The sequence below is a fragment of the Heptranchias perlo genome, chromosome 5, assembly GCF_035084215.1.
Source record: "Heptranchias perlo isolate sHepPer1 chromosome 5, sHepPer1.hap1, whole genome shotgun sequence".
Classification (NCBI taxonomy): domain Eukaryota; kingdom Metazoa; phylum Chordata; class Chondrichthyes; order Hexanchiformes; family Hexanchidae; genus Heptranchias; species Heptranchias perlo.
This window is the reverse complement of record NC_090329.1, coordinates 11,509,260-11,530,041: the sequence shown is the minus strand read 5'-3', so window position 1 is coordinate 11,530,041 and position 20,782 is coordinate 11,509,260. Positions and strand designations below refer to the sequence as shown.

The following is a 20,782-nucleotide window of genomic DNA, read 5'->3' as shown; positions in this document are numbered from 1 at the left end:
TTTTAAATTAAAATGAATATATAGTAGTTTTTAAATGCAATGAACGACTAATTAATGGCATAACAAGCCAATAAACATGAGGTATTAGGTACGTTTTTACCTGAACTATAGTGTGGTAGATATTTTTTCTTGTTCAGAGGACAGCATTATTGACATGCAGCTGGTTAGTCAATTAATTCCTGTTGGGTGAGATTTGGACGGCTTTGCATGTTATGAAAAGGGAGGCAAATGGACAATGGGGAGGTCCGAGGAGATGGGAAACAGGTTAATGTGTCGCCCATTTCAAAAGGGGTAACCAAATTAGACCTACACAATTATAAATTCATTTGTCTAACATCAATACTGTGTAAAATAATAGAATCAATGAGGAGTAAATTTGATTACCTGGATATTAATCAATATGGATTCAGCAGATCATATCTGACTAACCTCCTTGACTTTTTTTAAAATATGGAAGCATCATTTTAAATGGACTGTGGAAACCCAATGACATGGTGTACTTTGACATCCAAAAGCAATTGATAATTCTTCACGAAAGGCTACTGTTCAAGCTTTTGAAATTTCTGCCAGACCATCAGGACAACCCCTGCAGTGGGAGTTGAAAGATTTCAGTGGCTTTAACAGATTGAATGCTCAACATGTCTCGTCACTGCAGAACAACAATCAACGAAGCAAACAGAATGCTGAACTGTGAGTGCAGTCGGAAATGCCGTTCAAACTGCAGAGTGCTTTGATCAGACCACACGTCTCAAGTTTTGATTACTGAGACACAGAAATGATCCATAGCATCAGAGGTTTGAGTTATGAGGAAAGATTTAAGAAGCTTGGGCTTTTCAGCTTTGAAAGGAAGTGACTTGTTACAAGATTGCAAACTGTACACTGTAGATGAATCAGGAACGATACTTCAAAATAAACTATGACAGTAGGGCGAGGGGACACAGGTTCAAACCAATAAAAATGGTTATCAGCTACCCTGGTAGGGAGGTGAAAACCCTGCAGTCATTTATGAAGCAGCTGGACGGCACGATGGGGGAAACCGGATAGATGAGCTAAGATTGCGTCAAATTTCTTTCCACCTTAATCTGTGATCCCTGGTTAACAGTATACTGCTGCCAGTGTAATTATTTTCCACTAATATTCAGTGCCCCAAGATATTTATATTAATCAGTTCTAAAATTAAGAGAATGTAGCACTGCAGTTTTACTTTAATCTGTTTAATACAGGTCAACACAGTATAGCTGCTGACCGTAATAAATTAGATTTTGTTACACGTTGTCCCACAGGAGATGCAATGACAGTGAACCCAGTTTGGAAGATCGCTCCATTAACTCATCAAATGAGATCTGTTCATACTGGGGGCTGACAAACAGCCTGCTCAAATTCTTCCCTTTCTTTACAAACCTGGTATGGGTTTCATCAAGCCATTTCCCTGGACCTAGTCACCAGATTCTGATACACTTGATGATACAAATAAAGAACTTGTTGGGGACTGAGAGTCCAGACAATCTTACCCGTCACCTGCAAGTGTCAACTGACACTGCTGCCATAATGCAAGGAACCATGTAATCTACTCTGCATTACACAACATCACCGAACCCTTGTAGCAACTGCAAAGTCGAACAGGTACAGAATATTTTGAGGACATGATAATACTTTCCAATGCTGCTTCAGTCCCAGCAGTAGTGTGTTTTTTTTCCCTACTTGATTGGAAATGCCTAATTTGACAACAGATCATTAAATTATCCATGAAGTATGTTCATGGAACTCAACATTTGTAACTGTTCTGGTCATGGTTTCAAAGACAAGAGTAAGATTAAAGGCCGCGTGACCATTGAGAGGATCTCAACCAATACAAAGAACGGATCCATTCCACATCCAAATGCCCATCTGAAACTATTTTTGATTCAAAAAGAGATTGAGTAGCACTAATAACCTAGGTTCTTCTGATTCCTTCCTGATGTGCCTTTGCCAATTCTCCCTCTTGAGTGGGAACAGGAAGATTTGTAGCCTGACCAGTCATCATTTTATGAGTTCTTCAAACCACAGGAGCTTCTTCTCAGGCTTCACTTAGAATTTTTGGCAGAATTTCCAATGTGAATATAAAATCCATGAGAATGCACCAGTTATAACTTGTTTCCGGAAAGATCTTGCTGATTTATCTGGTTGCTGAAGCCAGAATTAAAAAATACTCCAAGACTGAACTAAAATGAGTTGGAACCAGATCACATAGGGAAGGGAGTTATCTTTTTTTTAAAGATAGTGTTGCATGACCATAATCTCACAGGAAGAGACATCCCTACACACTTCTCTTTGGTTGCCTAACATACGCAATTTGGGTGATAATGAAAGAAAACATATTTTTCCTATTCGGCAGCTAGATGGCAACATTTCCCAATTATTTAAAAGAAAATGCAGATTACATTCAGGGATTTTAAAATATACTGCCTGACTGCATATTTAAAGACCATCTATAATCAAATAATATTGTTTCAGTAATGAAGCAAATTTTGATCTTTTAGGGATTCCAGATTTTAACTAATTTACAATAGGAGTTTGAGAACATTCCTATGACTTTCAATTGCTATCATTTCAAATATTTTCAAATACAAGTAGGCAGAGCATGTTTTAATACTTGTGCATTCTGGATATAGCAAAGATGAAGAACAAAAACAGATACGGCGATATTATACTTTAATCATTTAGAATTTATTTATGCAACATGTGTTACACAAATTATAATGCTTAAAAAAAGCTGTAAAAGAAAATATGCATGCAAGTCTATGGTACTGTGATAAATGTTGTAAACATACTGTCTATTAAAACAAATGTGCTTTTAAAAATTGAATATCAGAATAAACCGACCTGCATTAAAGGTGATTTCTATTTTATTACTGATAAGAAACTATGATTAATCACATTAGCATTGCACCATTTGAATTATCCTGAAAATATGTAAAAACATTGATAACACTTTCCATTAGCCCACTGTTGTGCTCTTGGGGAAAGAAATTCAGGATATGTAATCATGCCAGTGATAACACCTAGAAAATTATTATAAATATTTACTTTGCTTGAATTGTTTTTGAGGTAAGTAAAATTAAGAGCGGGTCTATTTATTCAGAATTCATAAGCACTATTCTGACAGCAGGTGCATTCAAATAGTACACTTAGGAATTATAAACTTTGAGCAAGATTAAAAACTTTTGATTTGTACATTTGGATAGAGTGGGCTTTACTGTACATCCTGCATGTAGAAAAACAAAAGTCAGTTTGAGAAACCACGAGGAAAGATGCAGTCTAGCTTTCTTCACCCACTAGAGGGAGTATTGGCTTTTCCACAAGCAAATCCAGTTGGAAGTTATAATTGTGATGCATTTCTAATATGCCTGTATTAAGACTGTCATCAGTACCAGTGTTGAGAATGAACCAGTCAGTAACAGGCAAAAGGCACATGCTTTCTGTAAATACAGTAAATGGCACATCAAGGCATCACACAGTTAAGAGAACAGTTCACAATCACCAAGCAACTCAATGACTAAACAGACAAGCAGTAGATTCTTAATCATTTATCCACACGAAGGTCAATATGTACTATAACCCACTTGATTTCCCAGTGCTTCATCTTCATTGTATTGTGTGTCAGATGATGTTATTCAAGGTGATGTATGAATACAACTGATAACAATTGGTTTCAGTCCAACAACATGACCATTATGTACATTTAGTACATACACATATCATCTGAAATGCCACTGTAATTATATTTAAAAAATCGCCATTAGTTTACAAAACTAAGCAGTCAGCAACTAAAATTAAGCATTTTACCCATCTTTCACAGCCACACATATAATTGCGTTGCTTTCTTCCGCAGGTAAACCATGCTTCAAAGCAATTTCACCTTACTGGAAATGTTATTGAAAGCGCAATTTTAAAGATAGTACACTTAACCAGAGCAGTACAAAGGACCACTGATTTACCTTTTTCACCATTCAGAGCACCAACATTATAAGCTGGTTCTAAAAACATCCTTAATTCAGAACAAAATGCAATGATGCATTCTGAAAATAAACAATTAAGAAGTCTTTTCATGTAATGTACAGTATAAAGTAGCAGACTCAATGTAAACAAGTACTGTAATTCGCCAGTTTTTGCCCCTCGAAACAGTACAGCCTGTAGCTACTTGTAATGTCAAATCAAGCGCTTTACCAGTTCCCAAAAGATTCAATCCCACACCATATGAATTCTTTAAACAGCATACAATAATTTGTTCTTCAAACTGCACAGAAATACATCAGGGCTCTAAAACTACATTGAGCAGGTAAACTATTACCACTACATTACAGCCATATTAAACAGATACATTACTGGAATATGTTCATTTCAGTCATTAAGGCAAATGTTTTTCATTTGAATATAAAATTTCTTCAACAGCAATTTTGAAATCCCATTTTACAGGTAACTTTCAAAAAAATGCTATACAAGCAATTACATTAGGACTATTCTAAATAATTAGAACTTGCATCAAAGGACGGAGTTTTAGGGTCTAATGTTAACCCATAACCAGCCCACTAAAGTTCCATAAATCCATGTCTTCATATAAATCTTCCTTCCAGATTCTGTCAGGAGCATGGGAACTGTTAGACCACTAAGGAAGAGCAGGGATGGTAGAGTCCTCATTAGGCTCAACTGTGATTTGTGGCCTTCTCCAGGAAATTTGTATCGTTTCTGTTCATCTTCTGCCTCATAAAATTCTGTTAGCAACCTGTTAGCAAAGAGGGGAGAAAAACAACACAACAATGGAAGCTTCCAGTCATATAAAAATCAAAGTGATTAGAAACAAGCTTGAAAAGTCGAACAGCTTGCTTACTTCACGTTTCTTAAGTTCAAACTTCCAGCTAAAAGTTAGAAGTTAGAATTCAGAGATAGCTCTCGTGAAAGAGTTAAAATGCATTACTAGCAAAATATGCTCAGAAAATGCCACATGGTAGCAATTATACTCAATTAGCATTGTAAATTCCTCGTTTTTGGAATGGATAAACAATTGCCCTGGGACCTAACCTAGATTAGTCCTGCAAGCAAAATGCATCTATCACAGAGTTAGAAACTAGGTTAGTGTTCAGTTGTAGATTTTCTTGATTTTTCTGGATAGCAAAACTTTACTTTTGCAAAAAGTAAAAGGAACGGATAACAAAATTGAAAATATATTGGCTTTCCATCTACTTTGATTGGTGTAACTGTACCACAACGTTGCTCAACCTTCAACTTCACAAATTCTGCAAAGTTATATAATATATTGCAAGCCTGATCTACTATTATAAGGAGGACTTCCACATTTCAGTGCACTGGAGAAGATTCTGCCTGCTGTTCAATGCACCAACAGTGAGAGAAATGTGTAATTCTCCTTTCAGGGGCCAGGAATGAGATGAAAAAGTTTGAGTGGGTCCTGTAAACAGGCAACAGGTAAGGATGGGTTAAAAACTGGTGTGTTGTTACACTGTTTAAAGGTTTTTCTTAAGCAATTACATACAGACATGGTGCATGGCAAAAACACTACATTTCAATTGAAGTATAAATAGAACAAGTGCTTATGGATCAGCGGGTTATGCAAAATGACCAGGAGCATTGCAGGTGCATAAGATTGACTGAATGATCTTTCCTCATTCCTATCATTTTAAGTTCCCTAGGGGGAATAATTTGTTCTCGTATTAGACGTGACACATGCACTAAGTGTGCATTAAAGTGAGTAACTGTGTGTGGTAGTATTGATGGATTAGGCACTACTTTTGCCCTTCCTCCTAAAATTGCTCTTGGAAATAAATAATTATAATGCATGGTAATATAGTGACCCTACATCAGCTGTATTTTTATTCATGAAGAAGCAAGTGGAAGGTTTCCCCCTAAGTTCCTGGGAGTTGACTTTTATTACTGATACCTATTCAGAGTTTTCATTACAGCAGAAGGAGTAGGATGGTGCATAAAATGACCTGAAATTTAAAAAAAACAGCATGTAGGACAATGTGGAAGCTGACAAATGCATAGAACGCCAAAGAGAAATCCCCAAGCTGTCCTGAAGAGAAACAAGTACCCCATTTGGGTACCAAGGGCATCTAGTTATGTTGAACTGGGTTACAGTCCATCTGCACTTAAGGCAGAGCTGAAAATAGTAGCACAGAATTCTGTTGAAACTTGTACTTTTCACTGTGAAGATTATGTAACTATTAAAATTTGAGACTAGGTTATGATTGTTTTGGCCACACCACCACCGATCATTCACTTTGCTAGATAAAACTGTGTGTAGATTTGCAGTTGGTATCCGGATATAATTTTTGCAGGAAACTTGGCTTGATTAGTTTTTTGCCCCTATATTCAGATCGGATGACCAATTAACATGTCAGGACTGCTATAGAAACCCACCAGTGTTCCCTTCAACTTCACCCTGCCCAGGTAAGGTTCACCATCTTTCAGTTCCTCTTACATATTGTATCAAAAATACAAAAAAAATTTGTCGGAACTCAAAAGGTTACCATACTTTTTCTTTTTCTGACGCTGTACGTCTAGCATTCTCTGCTTTTATTTCAGATTTCTATCATTTGCAGTTTTTTTCTTTCCAACATTTTGTTGCATTTGTTATGAGTAACAAGCTAATTTTTTGCACCAATGCATTTCCTGTTGAGGCATGTTTTATGACTGTATCCCCAGTTTCAAAATATAATTGATCTGTTCTATGGTTTACTATGTATGTATTTTTCAAGCTGTTAATATAAAAGCAAGGGGTACTCGTGTAAATAGTTATTTCAACACAAGCTGCTTTTTTTTTTGTAAGGAGACACTGAGTTGCCCCAGTGTCATCAATCCAAATTAAAGAAAACTAGCACAAGTGTCCCCTTTTTTAAAGTGGCATAAACAACAAAGACCCAAACCATACAAAACAGAAAGGAAACTTATCGAACTAAATAATAATGTTATTGTCCTTATCCACCATACGCTCCAGTCCCTGCGGTGCCCACTAGTCGCTGAAGCCCTCAAGTGTACCGGCGGACACTGCATGCTCCTTCTCCAGGGATATCCGGGCGCGGATAAAGCTGCGGAAGAGAGGCAGGCAACTAGAGCGACCGCCCCCACGGGCCGCGTCCAATCTGGACCTGTGAATGGCCACTCTGGCAGCCCAGGAGCAGACCCATGAGGAGGTCCTCCAACTTGCCCACCCCCCTCCGCACCGGGTGGCCAAAGATCAGGAGCTTGGGACTGAAGTGCAGCCAGAAGTTGAGGAGCAGTCCCTTTAAATAGTGGAAGAAGGGCTGCAAACTCTCATATGCCTTGTAAATATGAAACATGGAGTCATCTAGGTCACAAAAGTCATGTCTGTGAAGTGAGTTAAAAACCTATTGGTTTGGGCTGCTCCATGTAACAGTCTCCACCCCAGATCTCCAATGGAGAGGTCTCTGTGTAGAGACCTCTCCATTGGCAAAATTATTCCCATTATGGACATAAGCTAATGCCCTGAGGTACATCAGGTTTTTGACACTTTTACCTGAGTCAATCATAACAAAGCACTAGAGGTATGTGCACTACATGGGAGAATGAACCAACTATTGCAGGTTTGAGCTCACTAATTGCATGGTAAATAGTATTAACAACTGGCTCAGCAGCTTTACTACTGGTTCCTCAATTGTAAAGCATCCAAGGCACAACAAGTGCATCGAGTAATGTTCCTTGAGTCTGCTAGTAGACTAAAAAAAAGTTGACTGAACAATTAACTCTCACTTAACACACACACCAGTGCACCAAAAGACAATAAATTCCCCAGTATTTAGGATAAGGCACTCACCAAAAATGTTGCTAGTGAAAAGGGCTTCATTAAAATTTTCTCCAAATGACAAAGCTGGAATGTGAAGGGAAAGAGAGAGGGGCAAAGAGAAAGAGAGAGAAACAGAGAGAGAAGCACGACAGTAAGAGAGAAGCAAGAGTGAGAGAGAGAGAGAGAGACAGACAGAGAGATAGGAGTATTACATTTGTAGTTATCTTGCAATGGTTCATACTGTGTAGGGGTTTAATGCATAGGACTGTATGGTTTCTTAATACAATATTTTTAAGCAGTGGAAAGTGCTTGTTAATACAGTGCAAAGCTCATTTAATGCAAAACCACTGAAATATATACTATTCACATTTATTTTAATCTCAGCTCTTTATCAATCAATCTATTAGATTACATGCTGTCAAAGGACTTTGGAATTTCATAAAATGATAGGTTAAAGTCAAAATAATTTCAGTGGAGCACTAAAGCACCTGTGCACTTGTTAAGTAACTATGAAATGACTACTATGACTGAAAGGTCCTTTTACTAACTTGTCTTTTATTTCGAAGCGTTCGTGTAACCACCTCTTCAGGAAGAGAGCTTCCTCTGGAACTTCGTTCACATCTACACGCTCAAAGAAAATGTGTATCCTTGGACACTCCCTGCACAAGAATTCTGTGAACCAAATAAACAATTAACTGTAGATGTAAGACAAGGAAAGGCATTAATATAGCTGCTAATTGTGCCAGTGTTGTGAAAATACAATTTTTCAAAATAACTGCCCTAAAGGTGCAGGTGGTTCAGAAGAACTGTAAAAGGAATGTTTGTGTCAATTTCTAACTCAGTATTTTATAGATGTTTTACAGATTTTATAGATTTTTGGAGTTGATTCTTCATAGATGTTCCAATATGCACAAACAAAGCAAAAGGCAATTGAGTGTAAAACACATGTTCACTACCTTCATCTGATCAGTTTGCACACTTATTGTAAATGATAGGCAGAACAAAAACATTCCAGCTTCATGTCCTGGGGATTTTAACACTCTTAAAATCCAAACATACTGAAACAAATAGAAGAAAAAAAATGTACATGGAAAAGATCAGCTATATTATTTAACTTGACATGTGATCCATTGAGTGTGAGCATAGATAAGACTACTATCTACTAAGTATACTATTCACCATGAGAGATATCCCTACCAAGCCTGACCCTGTGCTTACCTGATATCCACTTGTGTACCTTCTAACAGGAATCCCTGAAAAGCAATCAGGAGCAGGAACTTGAGCTCATTTTCTCCCCTCTCCAGCCCAGATGCAATGTGGCTGGTTATAGCACTCTGACTGATGCCTTAGCTGACGCCAGGTAACTCAGCAAAGAACCCAGGACATTCTAATCTGTAAAATTCAGCTGAATGCTGCCTAACTGAGTTATCGGGGATGCCCAAGGGAATATTGGGGCTTACTCTTGGATCTCCAGTAGCTTTGCTCATGGCTCCCAAGATTTTAAAATATTTACAATTCAACACAAATCACCAGTTCAGTGTGCCACTGAGTAGAACTGCAATAACAGTTCCTGAGATCTCTGCTACTGACTTCTCTCCTAGAATCCTCTGACTATCCCAGATATAAAGCAAGTCTTCATGATCTGAAAACTATCATGTCCAACGTACAAATTGCCTATTCAGAAACTCCACTCATTAGGATGAATTTACATACCATGGCCATAAAAACAATCGCAACAAAAATGAAACCGTTTCACATCACCTCAATTTATTTCCCATTCCTTTTCATAGGTTCATTCCATTTCTGAATCGATGAAGTACTACCATTTTACCATTACATCTCATGTATGACTCAAACAATCTATAGATCTTCACGAAATGTATTTTTATGGTGAGTTCAATTAAGCTGTGCTAACAGCCCAGAAAGGCACTTATGGAAATTTCTTTATACCATTAAGCCTGCTTATTAAGGGTTTGTATCACTGATGGTATACAAAAAAAAACTTAGTGGTATGTAAGTGGAGACACTGCAATGCGGCACTCCCATTGGGTAGCAGCGTACACATACAGCATGTCCACGGAAATGGCAGGCATGTAGCCCATGGTTTTCCATCCATTGAAATGAATGGATGAAAAAAATCACAGGCTACGTGCCTGCTATTTCCCGAAATGCACTCCCTGCAAATGCCGGATGACAAAAATCACCTCTATAGAACACCACCTGTACTGAAACAACACAGCTGATGTAAATACATTTGTATTCTTTGGATGGCAGTGGGTATAACTTTTGATGTGTATTCCTTAATCTTCTGGGTTCTGGTTCTTGTAGTTTAGTGAGGCAAGCCAGATTTGTTGCCTCCGAGAAAGGGCATTGTAATAATCACTTAAGACTGCTGCAAACAAGCATGCAAAAAGCGACTACCGAATAATAAATTTTACTGTCAAAGTTTTTTTTTAAAAAAGCATTTCTCAAAAGGATCTTGTGGAGTGCGAATATTGTAGAGTTAAAATGGATAACTTCCTTTATATTGTCATTCTTGTGGCAATCAAATGGGTAGTATAATTGAGAGAAAAAGAAAAGACCCCAAAACTTGCTTGGAATAAACAGAATACAGTTTGGGGGTGGATATTTTAGAAAAATACTTGCACATGATCTGGAACTCAAATGTCACTCTCTCGTGTAATACCTGTGCCATTCGACTACACACTTATCACAAACCGCTATCTTAATATATTAATCTGTTACGACTCGATGGGCAGTTAAAGACATATTGAAAACCATGGCAACTTGCAATTTCTGTTGCAGAATGTAACCCAAGTGATGAAGTCAGAAATGGAGTGAGGGGAAAGAGTAGGAGAAGCAAAAAACCCAACAAGATAACTGTGTGTCACTCAGAGGGTTGTGAATCTTTGGAATTCTCTACCCAAGGGGCTGTGGATACTGAGTCATTGACTACATTCAAGGCTGAGATAGATAGATTTTTGGAATCTAGGGGAAATCAAGGGATATGGGGATTGGGCAGGAAAGTGTCGTTGAGGTCGAAGATCAGCCACGAATGGACAACTGGGAGAAACTGCATATCCATATATGAATGGCGGAGCAGGCTCGAGGGGCTGTATGGCCTGCTTCTGCTCCTATTTCTTATGTTCTTATGAATTCATGAATGCAGGTTTGCAAAGTGATTTGAACTAACAAGAGTTGTGTGCTCATCTGACTACAGTATTAATTTGCAGCACTTTTTGGATAATGAACTTAACCCAATAGAAATGGTTAGGGCAACACCCTTATATAGGTATGCAGTTTCTTCCAGTTGTCCAACTTTTCTACTGCAACACACCTAAGCAGCACATGGAATATCAACAGCGATTTGCGACAGCTTAAGTGAAATGAGCATACTCCTTGGCTGTAAGAATGCTGCAGATTGTTAGCTTTGGCCAAAGTGAAGGAAAATGAACCTAGACTTTCTAACACCATTTTGGCAGAGTTCAAGTTGGGAGTTGGAAGAAAATCCTGGGAAACTAGAGTGCAAAACAAAGGCCTGCCAGACTCGGGTTGGAATGCTGGCTTGTTGCAAGGATAACTTCAGTTTGCAGATGAAAAAAAAAGTTGCTCAGTTCTGGAGGCATGACTGGCACACCTCTCCTCTTCCTCAGAAGATCTCCCTGGTACCCAATTAGAAATGTGTAGATATGTGAACATCACAGGCTGAGATAGGCTACTACTTGTGCACTTTGCAAAATTTCTGGGTGCCAATGCTGGACTGAATGGGATAATTTAATACACATCCTTGAGGTCAAAGGACGCACCTGAATATTTTGCTTTGGCCTTATCTTCTTAAAGATGACTAGTTCAAAAGCCTTTTGAGAAGCAAAAAGCAACAGGAATTACTAAACAAACAACTACCAACTTAATTTTCAATATATAACCATTTGGTCAGTTTCATTATAAATTTACTATATCAATTAAAGCATTAAATAGATCTATTTGAAAATTAGAAATTTTAGACTCTCCAAAAGCCATGGTTCTGAACAAGTAGTTGATAAAATTGATAACCTTCTGTCAATTTACCCAATCAACACCTTCCATCACATTTCAACAACACATCATTCGGATGCATTCAAACTAAACAATAGTTCCAATAACTCAGACCAGTGACCTTTGTCCCTTCATACCTCATCAGTGCTTCAACTGAAAGTAAAGAGCAGTGTTTTGATAAATGATTACTCTGTAATTGCGCTGAACTAGGTGGTGAAGATTCTGATGTGCAGACTGAAATCAGCTGGGAAGCTAACAGGACTAACATCAGGTGGTGAGGACATCAGTGCTAAGAGACCCACATCAGCATCAGCGACACAACATAAGAACAGCATTCACGATACATATAGAAAGAATGTAAAACTAGGTCTTGAATGTAACTCCAGAAATAAGATTAGGCGAAATGAAAAAGCAACTTCTTGCCATTTAAAAACATTTTTTTTTGAAGTAGCATCTTTGAATTTGGTTCTTCCAGATCAGTTACAGGATTATCTTCTTTTGGGTCATAGCTGAATTGTTTGTTTGCCAAAACCCAGAAAAGTCACTCCTAATGTTGTAAACAGTCACTAAAACTATACATGCTATTCACATTGATTAAAAAAAAGTCATGAGGCAATCATTGGAAGAAAGTTTATTGTTTAAAACTAAAGATTTTGGAGTTGGTAATTTTCAGTGAGTTTTTAGGCAAGAGGCTAGATCTCCCAGTACAATTTTTTTTCCACAGCATGACTTTCATCAAATTATTTTCACAATTGTGCTGGTGTTGGAGCACCAAATGGTTAGTGTAGCATAGAGTAGCAACAATAAATTTCAGAAGGGAGCTAGAAAATGAGACATGACTATGTAAGAAAGACTGAACCATCTTTACTGTGGACAGGCTGAAGGACAGCTACATTTTCCCACCTAGTTGAAGTCTGACCATGAAACACATATGGTTAATGTCTGCGTGACAGTGGTGCATTATCCCTCCTAATTCTTCTCAACCTGTCTGCAGCCCTCGACACGAGTGATCATAGCATACTCCTCCATTGTTCAACTGAGTAGGACTGCCATCGCCTGATTCCACTCTTATCTATCCAGTGGTAGCCAAAGAATCTCCTGCAATGGTTTCTCTTCCTGCCCCCACACCATTACCTCGTGAATTCCCCAAGGATATATCCTTGGCCCCCTCCTATATCTCATCTACATGCTGCCCCTCAGCGACATCATCCGAAAACATATGTTCCACAAGTACACTGATGACACCCAGCACTACCTCACCATCACCTCTCTCAACTCTTCCACTGCCTCTGTTTTCCGACATCCAGTCCTGGATGAGCCAAAATTTCCTCCAATTAAATGCTGGAAGACTGAAGCCATTGTGTCAGTGTCAATTTTTGTTTGATAAAGCTCCTATGAAGCGCCTTTGGATGTTTTACAATGTTAAAGACGCTATTTAAATGCAAGTTGTTGTTGTTCATCGTCTTTGAGCTGGAGTTGTGGCGGGGGGGGGGGGGGGGGGGGGGGGGGGAGAACACGATAATTAGTCTGAGTTTCCAATCCTGACTGGTTACCTCTGGTCTCAGCTATAGTGTCTATGGTCAGATGGTGCGGAAATATTCACTGTTCAGGAGATGCAGACCATTATAGATTGCAAAAAGGCCACTAACATACTAGAAAGGATTGATTAAGAACAGGGCAGAGCTGAGGGAGTGGTGGGAGGGAGGGGATAGCAAAAAAAAAAGCAAACTTCACTACAACATAGAGACTTTGTTTTTTTTTCCTCGCAAAATTGTGAGTGGACCAAAAATCCAATACAGCTGTAACTCAAAATTGCAAGTCTTGTAAAGGAACTGCATTAGTCTGATCTTGTAATAGATCTGCATCTTATTGATGCATCCTTTCTTATGTGATTTAGCTGGTTTCTAAAAAGCATTTTATGATCTATGGTAATAAAAAGAGAAAATGCTGGAGAAGCTCAGCAAGTGAGGCAGCATCTGTGGAGAAAGAAACAGAGTTAACGTTTCAGGTTGAAGACCTTTAGTCAGAACTGAAGCATTAACTCTGTTTCTTTCCCCACAGATGCTGCCTCACTTGTCTCCAGCATTTTCTGGTTTTATTTCAGATTTCCATAATCCACAGTATTTTGCTTATGATCTATAGTACTGTGATTACAGTTGATATTTTGTAAAAGCCACAGTATCATTTTAAAAATGATGCTAATGATTAATCATATTATTGCTAGTAAAATCTGAAATGTAAAAACAAGCAATATTAGCACATGAATGAACATGGTCATTTGAGGCATAGTACAGATTGGAGCCAATTTTCTCCACTATACGTCAATGAGTTGAAACAGCTGGGTTTTATCATAGAAATCACAAGGGAACACTGGCAGTCCCAAGAACTTTTCATTTCACATCACTTGAACTTTCCCCAAGGGCTTTCTAAATCCAACATAGCTGCAATATAGCTAATCCTGCAGTCTTTTAGATAGATTGCAGTTATCCAGCAGATACATTTCAGCATTTTAATTCCGTACCATAGTTCTTAGTCTTTTAAATTCCAAAGTTAATACACGGCTCTGAACAGATAATTAAAAAAACATACATACACACATGCGTGGATTTTTTTTTTAAATGCCGTGAAACATCAGATTACGTTATAGGTACAATCATAGCTAGAATGTGACCGGGGTGAGGCATTACAATTATAAAGAGAATTGAGAAATTAGAGCTTTGTTTCACTGGAACCAAGGAGGTTAAGGGGTGACCTGATCAAGATTACATAGGGGTATGATGAGGTAAATAGTGATAGATTGTTTCCACTGGTGAGGTGGTAACAAGGAGGCACAAATTTAAAATAATTACAAAAAGAACAAAAGGGAAAGATAGAAAAAAAATTATACTGGGAGTGATTAGAACGTGAAATTCTCTGCAACAAATCATTGTTGAAGCAGAGTCCATAAACTCTTAATAGGGGAAGTACACAGTTGCTTGGAAAGGCGAATATTAAAGGGTACGAGGAGTGAGCAGGAGAGTGGGATTAGGCCAGGTGGTTTATGTGGAGAAAAACAGTGGTGCAGGCTTGATGGAGTTGATGCACAGTTTCTGAACTGCAACATTCTATGATTTTACAGGTCAAGTTTTAGAAATGAAGTTCACATCCTTAAAAGCTTTCTAAGTTACATGATAAAACATTACGCCAAGAACACCCTGAGTCTAGGTAAAGTTATAATCAAAATCAACATATTGTTAGAACTAAAGTTAATAGGCATGGTCTTTAGATCATCGTGGTCACCATTTGTACTGAGAAAGGTAGAATAACACATTTTGGGGAGGTGGTAATTTCCCTTCTTTCCAAAAGACAGTATGAAATTCATAACCATAATTATCTTTTATCTTCACAATACAATAAAAGAGTCCTAGTCAACCAAAACACAATCCCATTTGCCCCATTCCTTATCAAAATTTTGGTCTCAGAGAAAAAGTTTGTTTATCCACCTTGAATTACTTTCATCATATAGGCTTGAAAAACATCTGCAAAACAACATAGAAGAATCCACATCCTAAAACAGCATTGCTTTGACCTTGTTACTAAGGTCATGAATATGACACAGGTATCCTTGTTTATCTGCTATTACCTCATACCACTATTGTAGTATAGGTTTCATTGGTATGTGAAGTGTAATGATGGATATACATTACTCTACATACTTTTCGGTCTCTGGATTTGTTTCATCAGTTTCCCAATACCATAGTTAATTTGACAGCGTGCTTTCTTGCTTTCTGTAAATAGTTATGTTATGTACAGTTTATAAGAAAAAAATCCCCATTGATAAATATTTGAAGAACCTTATGCTATTTAAAAAAAATGTACATCCTCTTGGATAATGAGACAGGTTAACAGTTTAGATAAGAATTTGAGATATGGGCAGAAATCTGCCACATTCCTACCCTCATATCAGGTGAGATGGTGATCTGGTTGACTGAGGCCTGGAATGCACCTACTCTTCCAGCTACAGCCAGAGCTACAAGCAAAGCTGGCTTTCCATGACAAATATTATATAGAGGCCATAATTTCAAAAGTAGGCTATATCCACTTCTGTGAAACAGACAGATCTTATGGTAGGACAAGATTTCTTTTGGTTGGTTGGGGGGGGGGGGGGGGGTGGCGGGGAGAGAAAAGAAGAGACAAAGTCAGAAGGAAGGAGATTCAGTATTCCATTACCTTTCATTAAAGTAGTCACAAGGTCCAATTCTTAGAATTCCAACAGAGCTTAACCATTACAAATAATTTCAGCCATAACATTTAAGTGAATAATCTTGATGCAAGTGTCAAACTTTCTTTGGTTATTTGTTTACTATTCAGGACATTGATGATTATTTGCGCAACAACTTCTTGCACAATACGGTTTAATAAAAAGTTTGAATTCAAATTACAACCAGTCAACCTCCTGTGGCATTGAATACAGGGAGTCAAAACCAACTGTCACATTCAGGTGGAGTGAGGTTAGTTCCGTGTAAAATTTGGACCTGGGCACTTTAAAGTTGTGTATGCTGTCCTAACTTGTATATATTTTCATTATAAATTCCTACGTCCACGTTTATAATGGAAAATTGCCTATGTAAACTTATTGTGCTTAATTACACTGTCCTGCCAATGGTGGCCTCTTTTCTCTCCCTTACAACATGTTGCTGCAATGTGGAAGCGATCCTAAATTACTCCTTGGTAAATCCAGTAGAAGTCATTCACCCATGGAGTCCACTCACATAAACTCTGTCGTTGTTTGGCATTATGGGTCTGAGGAAAAGGAGGAGGATGGAATTCAGAAAATTCTCCATTGATATCCTCTGGGGCTATCAAGACTTTTTTTCCACTGGATGACAGGAATAGTTGCACAGCGTCTGGCTTCCTTCGGGAAATAGCATTATCTCCATTTTCCTGCAAGCTATTTCTTAGCCTTCTGTATCCAAGACCTTTTCAAATCTTGAAAAAGCATTGACATGTAATTTGATGATACAATGTGACATCTACCAGGCACTTCCAGTCACGTATCTGTATTACTTTCAATTTTTGCTCAAGACTCTAAATATCAAAGAAAAACAGTAATACCATTAAATCCTGTGAAACTTAGTTTCAGTGAAAATACTCCTATTCTTACCACATAAATCAATTCCAGCTTTTATGCATGGCTGGAAATTATCTCGTGCTCCCTTGCCTCCTTATAACATCACTATTTCAGAGCCCAGCCATGATATCATTCTCACTCATTTTTATTTCTGATTTATTTATTTTTTTGCTATCTGGGGTGCTTTTCTTCCCTTTTTCTGTAATTTTATCCCGGGTCAGACAGCTCTGCAGCCAAGAGGGTTAGCTGCTTACAATACTTCCTGTACCTGGTGCCCTGATTTAAGGGCACCAGGTACAGGAGGTATTGTAAGCTCACCTGATGAAGGAGAAAGCCTCCGAAAGCTTGTGATTTTCAAATAAAACAGTTGGACTATAATCTGGTGTTGTAAGATTCCTTACATTTGTCAACCCCAGTCCATCACCGGCATCTCCACATCATATTTAAGGAAGGGCATACTTGCATTGGAGGCAGTTCAGAGAAGGTTCACTAGGTTGATTCCGGGTACGGAAGGGTTGTCTTATAAGGAAAGATTGAACAGGTTGGGTCTATACATATTGGAGTTTAGAAGAATGAGATGAGATCTTATTGAAACATACAAGATTCTGAGGGGACTCGATAGGGTAGATGCTGAGAGGATGTTACCTCTCATGGGGAAATCTAAAACTAGGGGACATAGTCTCAGAATAAGGGGTCACCTGTTTAAGACGGAAATGAGGAGGAATTTCTTCTCCCAGAGGGTCTTTGGAATTCTTTACCCCAAAAAGCTGTGGAGGCTGAGTCATTGAATACATTAAAGGCTGATGTGGAGATGCCGGTGATGGACTGGGGTTGACAATTGTAAACAATTTTACAACACCAAGTTATAGTCCAACAATTTTTATTTGAAATCTACAAGCTTTCGGAGGCTTCCTCCTTCCTCAGGTAAATGTTCAGGCTCCTGAACATTTACCTGAGGAAGGAGGAAGCCTCCGAAAGCTTGTAGATTTCAAATAAAAATTGTTGGACTATAACTTGGTGTTGTAAAATTGTTTACAATTAAAGGCTGAGTTAGACAAATTTTTGATCAGCAAGGGAGTCAAAAGGATATGGGGAAAGGGCAGGAAAGTGGAGTTGAGGTAAAAATCAGATCAGCAATGATCTCATTAAATGGTGGAGCAGGCTCGAGGGGCTGAATGGCCTACTCCTACTCCTATCTCTTATGGTCTTATGGTCAGTCACCAGGAAGTACTGAGTATAATTTTTCTTTCTGATTTTCTCTTCCCCCACACTGCAAAGTCCATTCTGCACCATTCCCCACTTGAATGGAATCACTGTCTCAGTATGGCAATTTTTCCTAGTTCTCTTTCCTCCCCTTTGTTGGGGCAAATGCATCTCACCCAAATGGCTATTCTTCGTGTGCGAACCTGGACAGTGAGCATTGACCATGAAAGGCATCACAGCCAAACCTTATATTATCCTTACATGTCAATACTTGCATACTTTCCTGGAGTAACTGAATGCCAATAGGAATGGGAACCAAGCCCAACTATTCCTTCCCTAGCCCTGGGGCTGAGAGGTCAGACGTAGCAATCCAACTGTTTTAAGATCAGCTAATAGTACAGAATGAAAATCAAATCTTTGTAGGCTTAGTACTACACCAGGCAGTGCCTTTACACATTAGGCCATCAGGGAACACCAGGTTTGGAGCATTTCACTTACTGTTATATTTATTTAAGCAGACATATTACCTCCCTACCATTAAACCATTCATCAATAACTCTGCAGTTTAAGATCTATGAAGAACTACTGTGCAAAAACAGCACTGGGAAATAGCTGTCACTTACCAGTGAAATATTTCCATTTTGCATATACATTCTAAAAACATACTGATAACTGTGGCAGCTCTTTCATTATTCTGTAATTTAAGCAATTGTCTGAAACATGCAATTAAAAAAAAAAATCAAAAACAGTGAAAATGACATTATCCAGATGTTCTCAGGCCAAAGTTGGCAACGCCAGGACATTATTCAGTTGTTCAGTATTTGGTTTCTTTATATTGGAAGTAAATGTGTTCTCTCTATGTGCCACTTCAAGTTACTTTTCCCATGCTATAAAAATTAGAGAAGTAAAACTGGCAACACTCAAAATGATCAGTTGTTGGACTGAGGCCAGTATTAAGCAAAAAAAAAGCAAATAATATATGCCAAGGAACTTTCATATAACTTTCAGCTGGGTCAGCACATGGTTTTGCATGTATCAGATGCACCAAAAATCTCACACTGGATTCACAATGCCTTGTACAATTAATCCACTTTTGGTATCTGGTTGAATGCATTCACATCGTTCAAAGACAACGAGACCACACAGCCAAGTACAAATTGCGGAGGCCAATCGGCCCAACTAGCTCATCCTTCCAGAGAATAATATAATTTCTCTCATCACAAGAAGTAATGGTCTCCTAAATTAATCCAAAGTTTTTGCCTCCACTACCCTACCTAGAAAACCATTCTAGGTATTAGTCACTATTCGTACCTATATTCCCTTGTCCTGCAGTCATGCCTTTAAAGTTGACATAAAAGATCCCATGGCAATTTTTGGAAGAGCAGGGAGATCTCCTGGTTTAATTTGAAACACTGCTCTAACCTTTGTATTCTACCTAGTTTCATATACCTCCTTTGTATCCTACCTCGTATCATACACCTTCATGAAGTCTCCTCTCATTAATCTCCTTTCAAGACTGGAGTCTAAATTTTGCTAATCTTTCCTAACTTAAGTTCTCTGACACTAGGATTAGCCTCTAGATCTTTTGCAGAACTGCTTCAACGGGTGGATGTTTCCTGGTGCCTCGGTGATCAGAACTAATTGCAGTTTTAAGCTGCAGCTGAACTAGAGAATTATATGCCTTTAGCATGACAGCCTCAGACTTTTACTGCAATGATTCAGCAATATAGCGTAGCATTTTGTTTGCTTCTTTAACTGTTGCTTTGCAATGTCTGAGTGTGGTAAGTATCGAGTCTACTACACATCCAGATCTTACGCTCGTTCCCTAACTATTTCGACATTATTCAAGAATAATTATATCCCCGTTTTTTCCGGCAACAGCTCAGTAAGTCGTGCTGTCATCTCAGAGTCAGAAGGGTGTAGGTTCAAGCTCCACTCCAGGACTTCTCTCTAATCAACTCTTACTCCTGTACTTAATCTGCAAGTACTGCAGTTCTTAACTGTGACTTGACGCAAAAGTAGGTTTTTATATTGTTAGAATGTATGAAATTAACCACTAACAAAAATGCTATATTTTAATAAGTCAAAATTGGATTATCGGTGCTGAGATCTGAGGGAGGGATGGAGCTGTGTATTTGCCCCTTCAATCACATTGGCTGGAACCAATCCTTTTCCTTCTCATTTTATAGTTTTCCCATTTTCCTCTGATTTTTATCTTCAGCATGAAGTGGTGATGCCCACAGTTTTTGGCCCAGGTACTTGGTCCATCCTTTTGGAATGATCCTTTGGAACCATGATAACCACATCTGAGATCTTTCTTGATGCAAACTTCATAACTTGTTATTCTGATCTCAGCCACTTCTGGCGATATGAGGCCTGGCTTGGTTTCCGAAGGTTCTCCCCATCTTGGTCCTTGTTCAATACGATAAATGCCTTTATAGTATTTCCCAACTTATTCATCTTTTGACATTACTGTAGATTACTCAATCAAAAGCAAAATACTGCGGATACTGGAAATGTGAAATAAAAACAGGAAATGCTGGAAACACCTGCCTCACTCCTTCCCTTCTCTCTCAGAACTATGATACGATCCCCCTTGTCCTCACCTTCTACTCCACCAGCCTCCACATTCAATG

General features: G+C 38.4%; 1 protein-coding gene across 1 annotated transcript in view; it reads right to left on the bottom strand.

Moving 5' to 3' along the window:
* Nucleotides 1–2,684: 2,684 nt before the first annotated feature.
* Nucleotides 2,685–20,782, bottom strand: part of agpat5 (1-acylglycerol-3-phosphate O-acyltransferase 5 (lysophosphatidic acid acyltransferase, epsilon)) — a 103,151-nt gene continuing 85,053 nt past the window's right edge. The window contains exons 7-8 of the mRNA XM_067984010.1: nucleotides 8,347–8,470; nucleotides 2,685–4,762 (exon numbers count right to left, since the gene is read on the bottom strand). Coding sequence (XP_067840111.1) covers nucleotides 4,537–4,762; nucleotides 8,347–8,470 — 350 coding nt within the window. The 3' untranslated portion in view covers nucleotides 2,685–4,536. The remainder of the gene's footprint in view (nucleotides 4,763–8,346; nucleotides 8,471–20,782) is intronic.